Source organism: Petaurus breviceps, unplaced genomic scaffold (genome assembly GCF_028583685.1).
Source record: "Petaurus breviceps papuanus isolate PSGF00001 unplaced genomic scaffold, PetGlider_PUasm1.0 90977, whole genome shotgun sequence".
Taxonomy (NCBI): domain Eukaryota; kingdom Metazoa; phylum Chordata; class Mammalia; order Diprotodontia; family Petauridae; genus Petaurus; species Petaurus breviceps.
Genome location: NW_027187391.1, coordinates 33,596,141 through 33,610,932, shown reverse-complemented (window position 1 = coordinate 33,610,932; position 14,792 = coordinate 33,596,141). Strand labels below are relative to the sequence as shown.

The window sequence follows — 14,792 nt, the reverse complement described above, 5'->3', positions numbered from 1 at the left end:
TTCTCTCTGTGCCCCTATTCCCAGCTGTTTGCTTTATTTTTATGAGAATGAGATTAGGTGAGACTGAATTGGAGGATTTCAGCATTCCCCCTTCCCCTACCCCATACCTTTTTTAGAGTCAGGCCTAGGATGTCTTTTGCTAGAACATGGCTCCAGTGAAAGGGATTGAACAGAAAAGCTGTTGACTACTTTTTACCTCTAAAATAACTTAGCCCAAAGCAGCTACCCCTCCCAATCTGGTCCATTTACATCTTATTCTCACTAACTGTAATTAAAAAAGTTTTGCCTGAGCTCATGTCTAATGGTTTGAAAATGATACTGTCTATTCTCAGTCATAGCAAGCATTGTGAATTATAATTGTGAAATTGCAGTCATTGTCCAAGATCTTTATAAAATTTGAAATTAAATAAATGAGTTATAGATATTGAAACCTTGGCAAAAAAGAACAGTTTTGATAATTTCTGAAGGAATTTAACTGAATGCTGGATTTGGAGTCAACTTGTCATCAAATCCTAATCAAACCATTCATTACCTGTGTGTGTTTGACCAAATCACTTTAATTTCCCTGACCCTGTTTCTTCATCTGTAAAATGAATAGGACAGACTAGATCACTTCTAAGATGCTTTCAAATTATATAATTTTTTAAATCAATTTTTAAGTAGTATTCTATATCCTAAAACTTTTTTGAGAAAGCCATCACCAGATATTAATTTATGACTGGTGAAGTTTATTAACTCTATTTTACAGATGAGAAAATTGATGCTCTCAGGGGTTAAGAATAGATTATATTTGCAACCAGCCTCACTCAGTTTGAAGACCTTTATTTCAAGGTTAACTACAAGGTAATGAATGTTTTAGCCACAATAATCCTTGAAGACCATCTACTAATTATAGAGAGATGGTGAATTATGTTGGTGGAGGGAATATGCACATCAATGAAATCAGATGGTTGAAATAAGAAGCTAACATTTATTGGATCAAACTACTAGATTACTGATTTAGAAATGAAGAGGGAGGCTTTCAAGTGTATATGCTTGGAATTTTCCTGTTTTGCCTTGGGTGAAAAAATGTCACAGAAGTTTCACCAACACATTAATGCTATTTCTCCCCCTTTTGCCCCCCTCCCCATCCCTTTTGATAAGACAGAACTATTTGATTTCCTTTGTGATTAAAAAGGAGTAGAAAATATTGTTTGTTTAAGTTTTCACTTCTTTGAATAGGTAGACACTCTCATTATGATGTATAAAACTCACTGCCAGTGTGTTCTGGATAATGCAATTAATGGAAACTTCGAAGAGGTAAGGGTGATCACCAACATTTTCTTGATTATATTATATGTGTGTTCATGTAGAGTGAAGATGTTAATTATGTGTACCCCTTCCCCCACCAACAGATCCAACATTTCTTACTACATTTTTGGCAAGGAATGCCTGATCATCTTCTCCCACTGCTTGAAAACCCAGTTATCATTGACATTTTCTGTGTTTGTGACTCAATTCTTTATAAGGTGAGCCTCATTACATGTTGATGCTTTCTACATGCAATGTGCACTTAAAACAACAAGAACCACATATTCCTATTGGACTATCTTATGGGAAAATGTTTTCAATAAATTTTATATTTAAGTATAAAAATAACAACAAAAATCCCTTAGGCTGAAGATGTTCCAGAAAATTATTTTTTAATTGCTTTGCAAAAAAGGGTTTATTTTCATTAAAAAAAAACCTTCTGTCTAAACCATCACTTAGCATTAAGTGATGCAAATTCTATTTTTTATCATTATTATTAGCATAATAATTTAAAAGAAAATCATTTGGATATTTCACTGGATCACTTTATGATATTAACAAAAGAGGAATTAGGGTTATTATGGAAATTCTTTTGAGCATCTTATTTTCTATTGGCTCCAACTATACCCCTCAAAACAAGAAAAAGATTAAGTAGAATAGACAAGGGCCCTGATTTTTAATGAAATGGCTCTTAATGTGTTGTCCCAACTGAAATCAAAGACCTGGGCATCTACAAAAGATTCATTCACCATGGATTATTGTGGAAAGACAAAAACCTCATTCTCCTAAACAAACACTGAGTGAGGTAGCATTTATAGAGGTTTTTCTGGTGGAGAGGAGATGGTCAAGATGAGAGGCTGGGTCCATGACTGACTCCATTCTCTGCCATAGTGAATGGACATAAAACTGTGGGGATAACCATCCAAACTGTATAAATATTATCATTAGATTTTGCTTAGGTTTAAGATTTACACTGTGAAAAAGAAAAGTTCAGCTCTTTAAAAAAATGAATTGTCACCAGGAGAATTTCAGGCTAAATGGGTAGGTAAAATTAGATTTTAAATCGTAAAATACACTTGGTTTTTACAGTGACTTAGCTGCATATGTAGGAAGGAGAGAGACTTAGAAGCAGAACCATATACATTCTTTTATCTTGTGTCTAGTCCCTCTGTCCCTCCTCCCCCAATGAGAGAATGGAACAATCATCATCTAAGAGGATTGGGCAGCTGCAGTATTCTTCCCTCCGAGTTCAAGTTATAGCTGAACAGGAAAAAAGAATAGTCTTGTACCATCATCTGTAATGTAGAGGATAAGTCATTAATTGAAGAGCTAAGGCCTGGGTACCATCAATAGAGAAAGGAAGGACTATAGTGCCTGAGTTTTGGGCTCACACTTAAATGTTTGTTTCCTGGGGCTGTCCGCAAATTCAAGTCATAGCATGGGACCAGCTGAAAGACTAGCAGGGCTGTGAACTTCAGAGTGGCTTCTGAGAGATCTGTAACTTTGGACTGAGAGCAGACCTATAGGCCAATGGGTCTGCATCTCTCTTCTCCCACACCTGAGTGCCCAAATGAGGAATCCAGGGGTTGGGCAACAGTTCAAGGAAGCAACCAACTGGGGAGAAGGAGGCAGTTACAGTGTCTGGTGCTAAAACATGACCTGAGCCTTAGAGAATTGGTTCATTCATAACATTAAATTTCTATTTATTCTATTTTGTATATTTATCTATTCATAACATTAAATTTCTATATCTATTTACTAGATACTTTCTTGTGGGGGGAGGGAGTACAGGTATTATTATACCATGTGACAGATAAGGAAACTGACTAGTAAACATAAGGACTGGCTTTTAAACTCTAGTCTTCATGCTCTTTCCGCTGTGGCATACAGCTTATGATTAACAGTAGCTAACAAGAAAGCATGCAGTTGTGGAATAAATCATTTGACTTGAAATTAGAAGACATGAAATTAAATGATAGCTTAGAGGAGGAGCAGAAGGAAGAAGAGGAGGAGGAGGAAGAAAAGGAGGACTAAGAAGATGGGGCGATGATCATGGTGGTGATTATAAAGACAGGAAAGGGCCAGGTTGTGAAGAGTTAAATGCCAAAATCAAGAACTTTTTATTTGATCTGGAGTTGATCGAGTAGGAACGTTACATTGTCAGGCTGATACTTTACAGTGTGGGTAACCTGTGACCTCAAGGCCACATGTGGCCCGCTAGGTCCTCAAGTGCAGCCCTGTGACTGAATCCAAGCTTCACAGAACAAATTCTCTTAAGAAAAGGATTTGTGGGGCGGCCAGGTTAGCACAGTAAGAGCACCGGCCCCAGTGTCGTGATGACCTGGGGGATCGAATCTGGGCTCAGACACTTAACATCCACCCAGAAACACCTGGCCGTGTAACCTTGAGCAAGTTACTTAACCCCAATTGCTTAGGGGCACCTAGGTGGCTCAGCGAGTAAGAGCACCTGCCCCAGTGTGGGGATAACCTGGGGATCGAATCTGGGCTCAGATACTTAGCACCACACCCAGAAATAACTGGCTGTGTAACCTTGAGCAAGTTACTTAACCCCAATTGCTTTAAAAAAAAAAAAAAGAAAAGGATTTGTTCTGTAAAACTTTTATTCAGTCGAAAGGCTGTGCTGAAGACCTAGAAGGCCACAAGTTCTCCACCACTGCTTTAGGAAAATCATTTGACAACTGAGTAGAATGGAATGGAGAAGGATTTGATGCCCAGAGATCAATGAGACTTATTGTAATTGCCCACGTGAGGATAATAAGGACCTTACTAGGGTGGTGGCTGTACATGAAATTGTGAACAATTATCTGTTTTTTAAAAGTGTATCAGATTTGACATAGTAATAATGCAATCTGTTTATATTTCCTTTTGAACTTCTTTTTGCTTTCATCTGTGTATTTTTAAATGTTTTATTGATTCTATTTTTATGCTTTTTGTTGTGCCTGTAATACTAGCCACCAGTTCTCTCCACCAATAAAAGTCCTTTCTTGTAACAAGTAAGAGAGTCAAAAGAAAAATCAATATATTGGCCATTTTCTCTATTCCTATTTTGAAATTGCTTTCCTTTCAGATTTTTCCATGCTTCTCTCAAATATGTTTCCACTAACTAGCAGAATCTCTTTATATATTTCTTTGAAGCCTGTTCTTCCTCCAAACTCTTTTTACTTGTTCCAACCCAGTTAACTGAGAACTCTCAACCTCAGTTGACTCAAGTAGGCTGTTAAATATTGTCCTTCATTGTTGCTAAATGTACTCTCTTAGTCTACCTAGTTTCTTCCATGCTATCATCATTTCAGGACTTTTGCTCTTTTGGCTTATACCCAACATTTATGGCAATCTTTTTCTCCATTCTTCTCCTCTCTGCCTTCCAAGACCACCAACCTGATATATATATATATATATATATATATATATATATATGGAATTTTCCCTCCTCTGTCTACTTTGCCTCCAATCCTATATAGTATACCCCATATGCCCACCTAAATTCCCATGTAGACACATTTCAGAGATTATAAAAATATAAATACATGAAAATAATATGGAAGTTACTAATTATTAAGTGACTTTATGTGAAGTATTGGCACTAAAGATTTAAACCGACTATTTTCCCCTATGTTTAAGGTCCTGACAGATGTCCTCATTCCTGCAACAATGCAAGAAATGCCTGAAAGGTAGGTAAGTCAGGTTAAACATGTTAAACCTGTCAGTACAAAGTTTCATTCTACATATTACATCAAAGGAGAGGTGCTATGTATAGTGAAGAGTGAGCTGGTCTTGATGTCAGGAACACCTTATGCTGCTTTTCACACATACTGGCTCTGAGACCCTGGGCATGGTCACGGTGCACCCAAGTAATTCTCTAAAATTGGAAGTTGCAGAGAAGGTGCCAATCTACCTTGGTTGAGGAAGTTTCCTACTGGTAGATCCTTATATTAATAAATTACAGATTCAGATCTCCTCCCTTTCTCCTTTCTCCACCAATTAATCAAGTTTTTTTGCCCCTTTTTTTTGGAGAGGGGAAGGCAGGGCAATTGGGATTAAGTAACTTACCCAAGGTCACACGGGTAGTTTTTTGTGTTAAGTGTCTGAGGCCAAATCTGAACTCAGGTCCTTCTGACTCTAGGGCTGGTGCTCTATTCACTGTGCCACCCAGCTACCCCAATTAATCAAGTTTTTAAAGAATCACACCAGAAAAAAATATCTATTCACTAAATAATTATTAAATGCCTAGACTTTGCATAGGTAATATTAAAAGGTTAGGTAAAGATAAATAATGACCTCTGTCTTAACAAACTTATAACCCAGAAAAGCATATAAAATGTGTTCAGGTTAATATAATACATATTAAATGGGTTAGGTATATATGATATGAGTACCATGAGACTGAATGAGACAGAAATAATTTCCAGTTCAGATAATCATAGGAAGCTTCAATGTATTTGAACTGGGCCTTGAAGGGTGCGTAGAATTTCAATAACCAAAGATTGGTCTGGGATGGAGTAGAGGAGAAGGAATTCCATGATTGACCCAAGGTAGGGATGGAAGGAGGTAAAATAGAAGAGGAAATATTTGGGGAATGACAAATTTGGATGGAGCATTAAGTATTAAGTGATAATTTGTTGCCATGCATTTTGTTTCCTTTCACCATTTTATTAGTTATTTGTATGTCGTCTGCTGAAAGTCCTTGTATTTGAGTATCATAGAAAGAGAGGTGAGGGAATGTTGTCTTTGAAACCTATGGGGTAACTTTAGACAAAATCAAAACTACTTAGTTCTCAAGACCTAGGGAAATATTCTTAAATAGAAGCTTGTTTGTTAAACATAAAGTTGATATCCCTCCAACTATAAGAATCCTAAGGAAAGACTTAAGTCCATCAAGAAGTGCAGCACTATATACTTGTTTGGAAACAATCACCCTAGACTCAACAGCAACTTGTATAAGTAAGGAAGTAATATTACAGTAATGTAGCCTTTTAAGAATATAGGATTATGATGATTTGATGTCAACTGTTTGTTGGAGGCCCTCTATAAAACTTTTTTTTCCAATAGGAAAAAACAAAATTTTCAAAAAAACCCCGACAAAACCCTTTGCTTTTAAATAATAACTAGCTTAAAACTTGCCTTAGTATATTTAGGACCAAATGCACACATGTAGAAAGTATACAATCAGTATGTAATAGAGTTAATTGAGAGGCAGTGTGGTGTCCTGAAAAAAAAAAGCATTAGATTAGAGTCATAGGCACTGAGTTCAAGTCCTGACTCCTCTACTTTCTGTAGTGTTATGGGCAGAGTATATGAATTCTCTGGGCCACAGTTTCCTCCTCTGTGAAGAGAGGGGATGAAGTCAAGTCTCTAAGGACCTTTATTGCTTCACATCTATGATACTATGAATCACATTTAACTTAATTATATTTATCTTGTAGTCTTTTTTTTTTTTTACCAAGTGTTCCTTTGGTCTCATTATTGCTTCTGTATAGTCAAACTGACATTGAATTAGATCAGTATGAATACATTAAACATATTCTCTGGACTCTGCAGTAGATCAAAGTTTCTGCAATATAGTGGCTATGTTTATGTGTGGCCAATCCAGTCAAATTAATATTTAGAAATATACAAATAAATTGCAAATACAGAGGTATTTGGTAGATTGTGTCTAAGACACAGATCACTGTTTACTTTTTCACCTACCTCCCGGGGTGGTTGTGAGGATAAAAATGAGATAATATTTGTAAAGCACTTTCCAAAGTGCTGTCTGTCTGTATGTGTTAACTATTACTATTGTTTAGCACCCAAGGATTTACAAAGTACTTTCTTTGGGGGAACTCATCAACTTCAATTAGTTTAATTCTCTCTCTCTCTCTCTCTCTCTCTCTCTCTCTCTCTCTCTCTCTCTCTCTCTCTCCATCTATTTTATGGTCTTAATCTATAGCTTTAATCTTTCTCTTGACTTTAAGTTTGATACCATTTGCTACCTGGTGAACACCTTAATCTAGACATTCCATTTGAATTTCAGATTCATTGATCAAAACAGAATTCATTATCTTCCCTTTCCCACCAAACTGTCTCTCCTTGAAACAACTCTTTTCCCATTGAGATCTCCACCATCATCATCATCCTTCTAGTCATACTGAATTGTAATATCAGCCACCTTCAAAGTATCTTGTATTACTCTTCTCCTCCCAAAGTAGAATGTGAGGTCATTGAGGGCAAGAATTGTTTATTTTTTTTTATATCCCCAGTGCCTAGCAAAATGACTTGCATATAGTAGATGGAGTGATGAGTTGAATGATCTCATTTGACTTTCACAACAATCTTGGGAGATAATGCATGGAGAAGATAGAATTTTTCCTGTTTTGCAAATGAGAAAACCAAAGGCCACAGGTGAATTATCCATGTTTATAACTAATGAACAATGAGCCATTCAGCATATATCTTCTGACTCCAAGTTGGTTTTCCCATCATGTTAAACTGCCTGTGATTAACAATAACATTACTTATGATAATATTGCATAATCAGTTGTACTTCCTTTGAAGAATGCAATGAAAAGTTTACATATCTATTGTCAGAAGGTTACCCTTCAGAACTGATTACCTTTTAAGGCATATTCCTCATTTTATGGAGTTAGAAATTTAGATGTGAGAAAGGGGACTTCAAAACAGCCAAGTCTAAGCCCATCAAATTCCTTTAACTTCTCAGTTTTTAATTACTTCTCCCTCCCCACAGAAGTCCTGGCATTTAACATATGAATTTCTTTGTAGTTTATTAGCAGACATAAGAAATTTTGCTAAAAATTGGGAACAGTGGGTTGTTTCATCCTTGGAAAACCTGCCAGAAGCCCTAACTGATAAGAAACTACCCATCGTACGGAGATTTGTATCTTCCCTAAAACGACAAACATCCTTCTTACATCTTGCTCAGGTAAGTCTGGGGGTGACTAGACAAATTTCTTGGCTATTGCTGCATTCAAAAGAAAAAAAAACTATTAATTACAGTGTAATTAAGGGATGAAATCCTTTTTTTTGGACACTTCAGTTTATGTGGCCAAAACGATGTTGGTGTGGTCTTGATGGTGAGATTTGTTGTTGCAAAAGCCACATATCCACTGCTTATCAAGTTGCCAACTGTAAAAATCTTTCAATTCTCTTTTAAATGTGTCACTCCCCATTGGGAAGGAAAGAAACCAGTAGTTTCATCTAAATAAGAAAACTACCACATGTACATCTTTTAAAAGTATATTTTTTTCACACAATTATCCTCTTCTGAGAAGTGCTCAGTGTTTTAATCTTTGGAAGAACCATTTTTTTTGTGGGTTATCATAGAACAGAGGTGAGATTTCTAGTCCTTCTTTTGATCTGGTAAATGAGAGACCTCATTCTCTAAGACTAGAAGCTCATGAAATGTTTCACAAGACCAGGCAGCTAGGTGGTGAAGTGGATATGACTCTGGGCCTGGAATCAGGAAGAACTGAGTCTAGCTGTATAACCCTCGGCCCACCCCTTCCCCAATCACTTAACCTCTTTGCCTCAGTCTCCTCCTCTGCAAAATGGGATAAAATAGCACTTAACTCCACTGGTTGTTGTGAGGATCAAATGAGAGAATATAGGTAAAATGCTCAGCAGAGTGCCTGAATTCAGAGTTCCTGAAAGGAAACTTAATAAATGTTTGTTTCCTCCCTTCCTCCCTAATCTATCTGAATCAGCAAACACTAGGAGTAGAGGTAGGAATAGCTAACTTCTGTGGAAAAACACATACACACACACACAACAACAACCCATCATTCATTTGCCTTATAGGATTCTTCATTGGATTTTAGATACAGGACTGGAAAGAAAGTCAAAGGCCATCTAAGGGGTTTGTGGATTGACTTTAGGGAGTCTCTGAAGTTGAAAGGGAAAAAATTACTTAGCCAGTAAAGTCCAAAGACTCCCTATCAACTTCAGGATCAAATATAAAATCCTCTGGCTTCAAAACCCTTTACCAACTGGTATCCTTTTACCTTTCCAGTTTTTTCATACCTCATACCTCAATTTCCCATCCCTTTTCTCTTTTGTATTCTGCAATCCAGTGGCACTGGCCTCTTAGCTGTTCCAGCACAATCTATCACTCTACTTCATGTATTTTCACTGACCACCCACACTCCAGGCTTGGAATTCTCTTTCTCATCTCTGCCTCCTGGTTTCTCTGGTTTCTTTTAAGTGCCAGCTAAATTCCCACCCATGAGAAGCCTTTCCTGATCTCTTTTAATGTTACTCTTTTCCCACGGTTACTTTCCTCCAATTTCTGCTGTACATATCTTGTTTGTACATAGCTGTTTTCATGTTGTGTCCCACACTATGCTGCGAGTTCCTCAAGAGTGGCGATTTTGCCTTCCTTTGTATCCCTAGTGATTATCCCAGTGCCTGGCACACTAATAAATTAATAAATGTTTATTGATTGATTGACTAACCTTTTGTTTTGTTTGTAAGCCTATATATTGTATTTTAGGTATTTAAAGCATTACTTTGAGAAGGGATCTATAGCCTTTCCTATACCATGTAAAGGGGTCCATGATACACAAAAATGTTATAGATGAGGAAACTGAGACCAACAGAGATTTAAGTGCTTAAGATCATTCAGGTAATAAGTATCAGATGCAGGATTGGAAACTAGACCCTCTGCTATAGAGTCAGCGCCATGTCCACTGGCTCTGAAGTCACAGAATCTGAGTTAAAGTTCAACCTTTAATACTTGCGTGGCTTTGGAAAAGTAATAACCTATAGGGGCCTCATTAATTAGGTGACAGAGTACATAGTATTAAACTTGGTGGCACAGTAGAGTTCTGGGCTTGGAGTTCAAATACTGCCTCAGGTATTTACTAGATAGTTTTGTGACCCTGAGCAAGTCATTTAACTTTTTACCCCCAGTTTATTCAACTGGAAAATGGAGATAATAATAGCACTTGTCTCATAGGGTTGCTTTCAAGATCAAATGAGTTAATATTTAAGGTGCTCTGTAGCCCTTAAAGCTTTATATAGGGTTTCTCAAAAGTTTCCCAGTATAAATGCTATTATAATAATTATTATAGATAATTATTAATATTATAATGGAATTAATTATTAAAACATATGATGGATTATTATTAATAATAATCTGTAAAATGAAGGAGTGGACTTGATCTGGAGTTCTTGCCCTTTTTTGTGTGTGTGTCCTGGATCTCTGTAAATCTATTGAAGCCTATGAACTCCTCAGAATAATCTTTAAAAACATCTAAAACTCATACAACAGAATACTTATGCTTGCAAAAGAAACCAAAGATTAGTCAACCAGTCATCCAATTAGTATTTATTAAGCACCTCTAAACTCCTTCCTAGCTTTAATTCTATAAGCTTTTTATTTTAGTCTTAAAATTAGAGGAATTATATGTATATATATATATATATATGTATGTATGTATGTATGTGATGTTTTTTTCCTCTAGTAGTTATAAAGGTTTTCTTTTCTTTCTGGAAGAATTGAAATGATGTACCCCTTCATGTCTTGTCTTTTCACCAATGTAGATTGCCAGACCAGCCCTTTTTGACCAGCATGTTGTGAACTCTATGGTGTCTGACATTGAAAAGGTTGATTTGAATAGCATTGGCTCTCAGGCATTTCTCACTGTTTCTGGAAGCACCGATCCCGAATCTGAAGTCTACACTGAATGTAAGTCTACTTTTTTTTTTTTTTTGCTATGTTATTTAAGTTAAAACAAACTAACAAACTTTTGACCAATTTTGGTCTGATAGCAAATCATGGACTGGGTAGGTTCCACATGATGAAGTAACTAGGAATTTTCAAATTATTACTTCTGTCTTCTACCTTTAAAAGTGCAAAAAGTTCACATTCTTTTGTAGACCATTAGAGAGATAGCAGATTGAAGTCTGAGGGTAGCCCAACCTAGAGAAAACTGATGATAGCCCAACCCAGAGTGAGGTCTGAAGGTAACCCAGGCCCAATTTATTCTGTACAAAGTTACATTAAAATGATATAATTTAGAAAACCAAATTCTAGTTCTAATTATTCTATGAATTTGAGGAGATTAATGGAGGCATATATTTGCATGTATGTATATATGAAATATGTATTTCTGTATATATAAATGTATAAATGTGTGAAACTGTTTTGAGATCTCTTCCCCCCATAGTATTGATTTGGGCCTTTACAAAATATAAAGGAGTTGGCATTTAGGGAAGGAAAAAGCTAAGTAACTTCATTTTTAGCTTAGAATGAGTAAACTATTGAGGTTACATTGAGTTTATTAGGTCTCAATAATAGTTCTCTTCTATTTGACGAAGTTACTTTACTATTTAAAAGGCCTATTGAATTTGTTAATCTGTGGGGGCTAATCTTCTATAATAAGAGATGCTTTTTTCTATGCTTGTAAACCCCAGATACTTGAATTCTAACTTCAATTATTCAGAACACATAGATTAAAAGAAGTTTCTGCTATAATGACAATTTGAAAAAACAGCAGATATTCCTTATTCCTGCACCAACTTCTGAGTTTTTCTATTTTTCTGTATTTAGTTATTTCTCCATTTCACAATGTTCTAAAAAATAGTGTTTTAATACTTAAGGGGAATTTAGCTTAACTGATCTGTGCTAATGATTTTGGGTATTCCAATATTTTAACAAAGTCTTTCATCTGAAGTCTGTATTTTGGGTTCTAAGTTTAGAATACATGTTATGATGTGAGAACCTACTTTCTGAGTCTGTCTTATTTGTACAATATAGCAAAATTCTGAAGAGATATTTTATCTATGTCTCGAACTTTAATGAAAGAGACTTTTCCAGGTAGAAATTTTTAACATTGGTTTGAGTTATCTGCCTCCTCAATGTTATATTCTGAGTTCAAAAGTTATTATACTACTTCTTGTGTATTAGCTGATTGTGATTAGGTGGTGGGAATAATTCTGTAAGCAAGAAATGCTTTTAGGAGAAGATTATCCTATCAGAAATTGGCTAGGTGCAATTTACACTTGCTGACTCAGGTCCCAATTAAAACTTTAATTTAGTAAAATAAAGCACTTAAGAAATTATCAGTGATTTAAGGAGAGGGAAAGAGTTGGGACTGTTTTCCTCATCAATAATATATTATGAGAATCTTTAAACTGAGAGTATATCAAATCACAGTGTGGATATTGAACTTGATAGAATAATAAGGAAGTTAACTAAGTGTAGAAGTGTATTGATTAAATCAATTAATGAATAGTAATTTCTTGAAGAATTGTCTACAAACTAGGATGCTGCTGCTCCCACATCCCTATCACTTAAAGGGGAGTCTATGTTGTGCTTGGCAATGACAATTAGAGCAAACAAACCGATTAGTCACATGTGGTTTCCAAGGGCCTCTATAACCATAGCCATTTGTTACTATCAGAAACTAATAGCTTCAATGAACAATAAAATAGGGAACTTATTGGAGTAGGCTTTCTATCAAGTCATCTAACATGCTTTTCAAGGAGCGTTGGGCACATTTGTGAGCTTATGACACAAAGCATAAATGAAAAGTCTTTACTTTTCATTAGGTCATAATGAGAACCTCTACTGTATTTCATACTAATTTAATTCACATTTACATAGCACTTTAATGTATACAAAGTAGTCTTCCCACTACAATCTTATGAGGTAAGTCTTGTATGTGTTATTATCCCCATTTTATGGATCAGGAAACTGAGGGCCAGAAGGGTGAAATACCAAGTCTAATTCTTTTTCACTCAAGGTTTAGTTCACTTCCCCCTAACACCATTCTAGTTTAATCATAACACAGTAGCTAAAACCTGTCAACTGCTGAACTCTACTGTTTTTTTTCATCTCAGAACTATATTATACTAACAGTTAATTCACCACAAAAACTAAATGCTCAGCTGGGGAGTTAACTCTAAATGTATATTTTGACTAAAACCTCAATAAATCTGAAAAAATAACATTAATAGCACTCCTGAGATCTAATCTAAACTTAGAAATGAACATAGGCAAAGAAATGTCTTGCAACCCTAAACAATTTTAGTTCGTTAAAATAATTGGAATTTGCTTTTACATAATCTTAGAAAAAATTTAATTTGTGAAGTGGAAAGAAAGCTGACTTTCTAGTCAAGAGATATGGGCTTAAGACCAGTCCAGTATCTCTGTGACCTTGACCTAAACCTCAATTTCTTCATCTGTAAAATGAGGATAAGAACACTGGCATTTCCTACTTCTTTGGGGTTGTTGGGAGGAAAGCTCATTGTCAGTCATGAAATACTATATAAAAATTAGTTGTTTAAGGATTTTAGACCTCTGCAATGAGATAGGAATCCAGTTTAAAAGATAAGGAAATTTAGAGACATAAGACACAAATAATTTCTTCAGAAGATACTTTTAGAAGCATTTATAATAATAGCTAAAATTTTTATATCATTTTAGGGTTTACTTTACCAATATTATCTCATTTTATCCCACTGTGCTAGGAAGTAGGCACTATTTTAATCTTCATTTTATAGATGAGGAAACTGAGGCAGGAAGACTTGATGAAAAAAGAAATCAAGGAAAGTTATTCAAGATTTAAGGAATTATAAAGATCTTGGGTTGAGTGATATAGCAACAAGTACCCTAGCATACCCAGGATGGCTGCTAGCACAGGTTTCTAGATCTGCTTTTCTAAAGGAAAGCAACTCAAAATGGGTTAACAATCTTACTTTAATCAAACATACATCATTTACCTAGTTCAGGGGAAGGAGCCAGCACCCTGAACTTCAGAGAATACAAACAAAAGTTACAACAGAAAATAACACAATTCAGCAGACAGGGCTTCCAACTCTCTGACCATTATATCCATACCTAGTCAGTTATCAGAGAGGGAAGCACCAACATCTCGGTTTTCAAAGCCAGGGGGCTCAACGGCTGCCCAGAGTCTCATCTAGTCAAATCACACAACTCTTCCCAAAGTAAGCCCCAAAGCAAAACGTCACATCAGGGTTTATATAGCCTTTTTCTGGGTCAGAGAATGTCACAAGCTTCTTGAACCACTGCCCAATCACAAAGTTACAAGGTGTGGGCGTTCCTGAAAAACAAGCTTCCTTCCACAGGCTCCATGTGAGAACATACAAAGTGAAAATGGCCACACTAGCATGTAGGGAACAGGGAGATGGGGGCAAAGATGAGAGCTCTGGGATAGCTCTGAACTCAGGATGCATTTTTTTTCTGTTTTAATGTTATCTTTTCTTTTATATGCTGCAAAATTGTCAGTGGTTCTTGGTGAGTGGACCTGTGTTCTGAGTAGAGTGCAACCTTTTGTTCTCCTTTTTACATGGTAGATGACTCTATTACAGTGTTCCAAGAACTGAAGGATTTGCTAAAGAAGAATGCCACTGTGGAATCATTTATTGAGTGGCTGGATACTGTGGTAGAGCAAAGGGTTATTAAGGTACCGATTCTATGACTTTGTCAGATTCATGATAATAAAGACTTTGTTTTATTAGTT

General features: G+C 36.0%; 1 protein-coding gene across 1 annotated transcript in view; it reads left to right on the top strand.

Moving 5' to 3' along the window:
- The first annotated feature begins 1,221 nt into the window (after nucleotides 1–1,221).
- RFX6 (regulatory factor X6) overlaps nucleotides 1,222–14,792 on the top strand; it is a 26,608-nt gene continuing 13,037 nt past the window's right edge. The window contains exons 1-6 of the mRNA XM_069077368.1: nucleotides 1,222–1,299; nucleotides 1,395–1,508; nucleotides 4,933–4,982; nucleotides 8,071–8,230; nucleotides 10,849–10,993; nucleotides 14,626–14,735. Of these exons, the coding sequence (XP_068933469.1) occupies nucleotides 1,237–1,299; nucleotides 1,395–1,508; nucleotides 4,933–4,982; nucleotides 8,071–8,230; nucleotides 10,849–10,993; nucleotides 14,626–14,735 (642 nt within the window). The 5' untranslated portion in view covers nucleotides 1,222–1,236. The remainder of the gene's footprint in view (nucleotides 1,300–1,394; nucleotides 1,509–4,932; nucleotides 4,983–8,070; nucleotides 8,231–10,848; nucleotides 10,994–14,625; nucleotides 14,736–14,792) is intronic.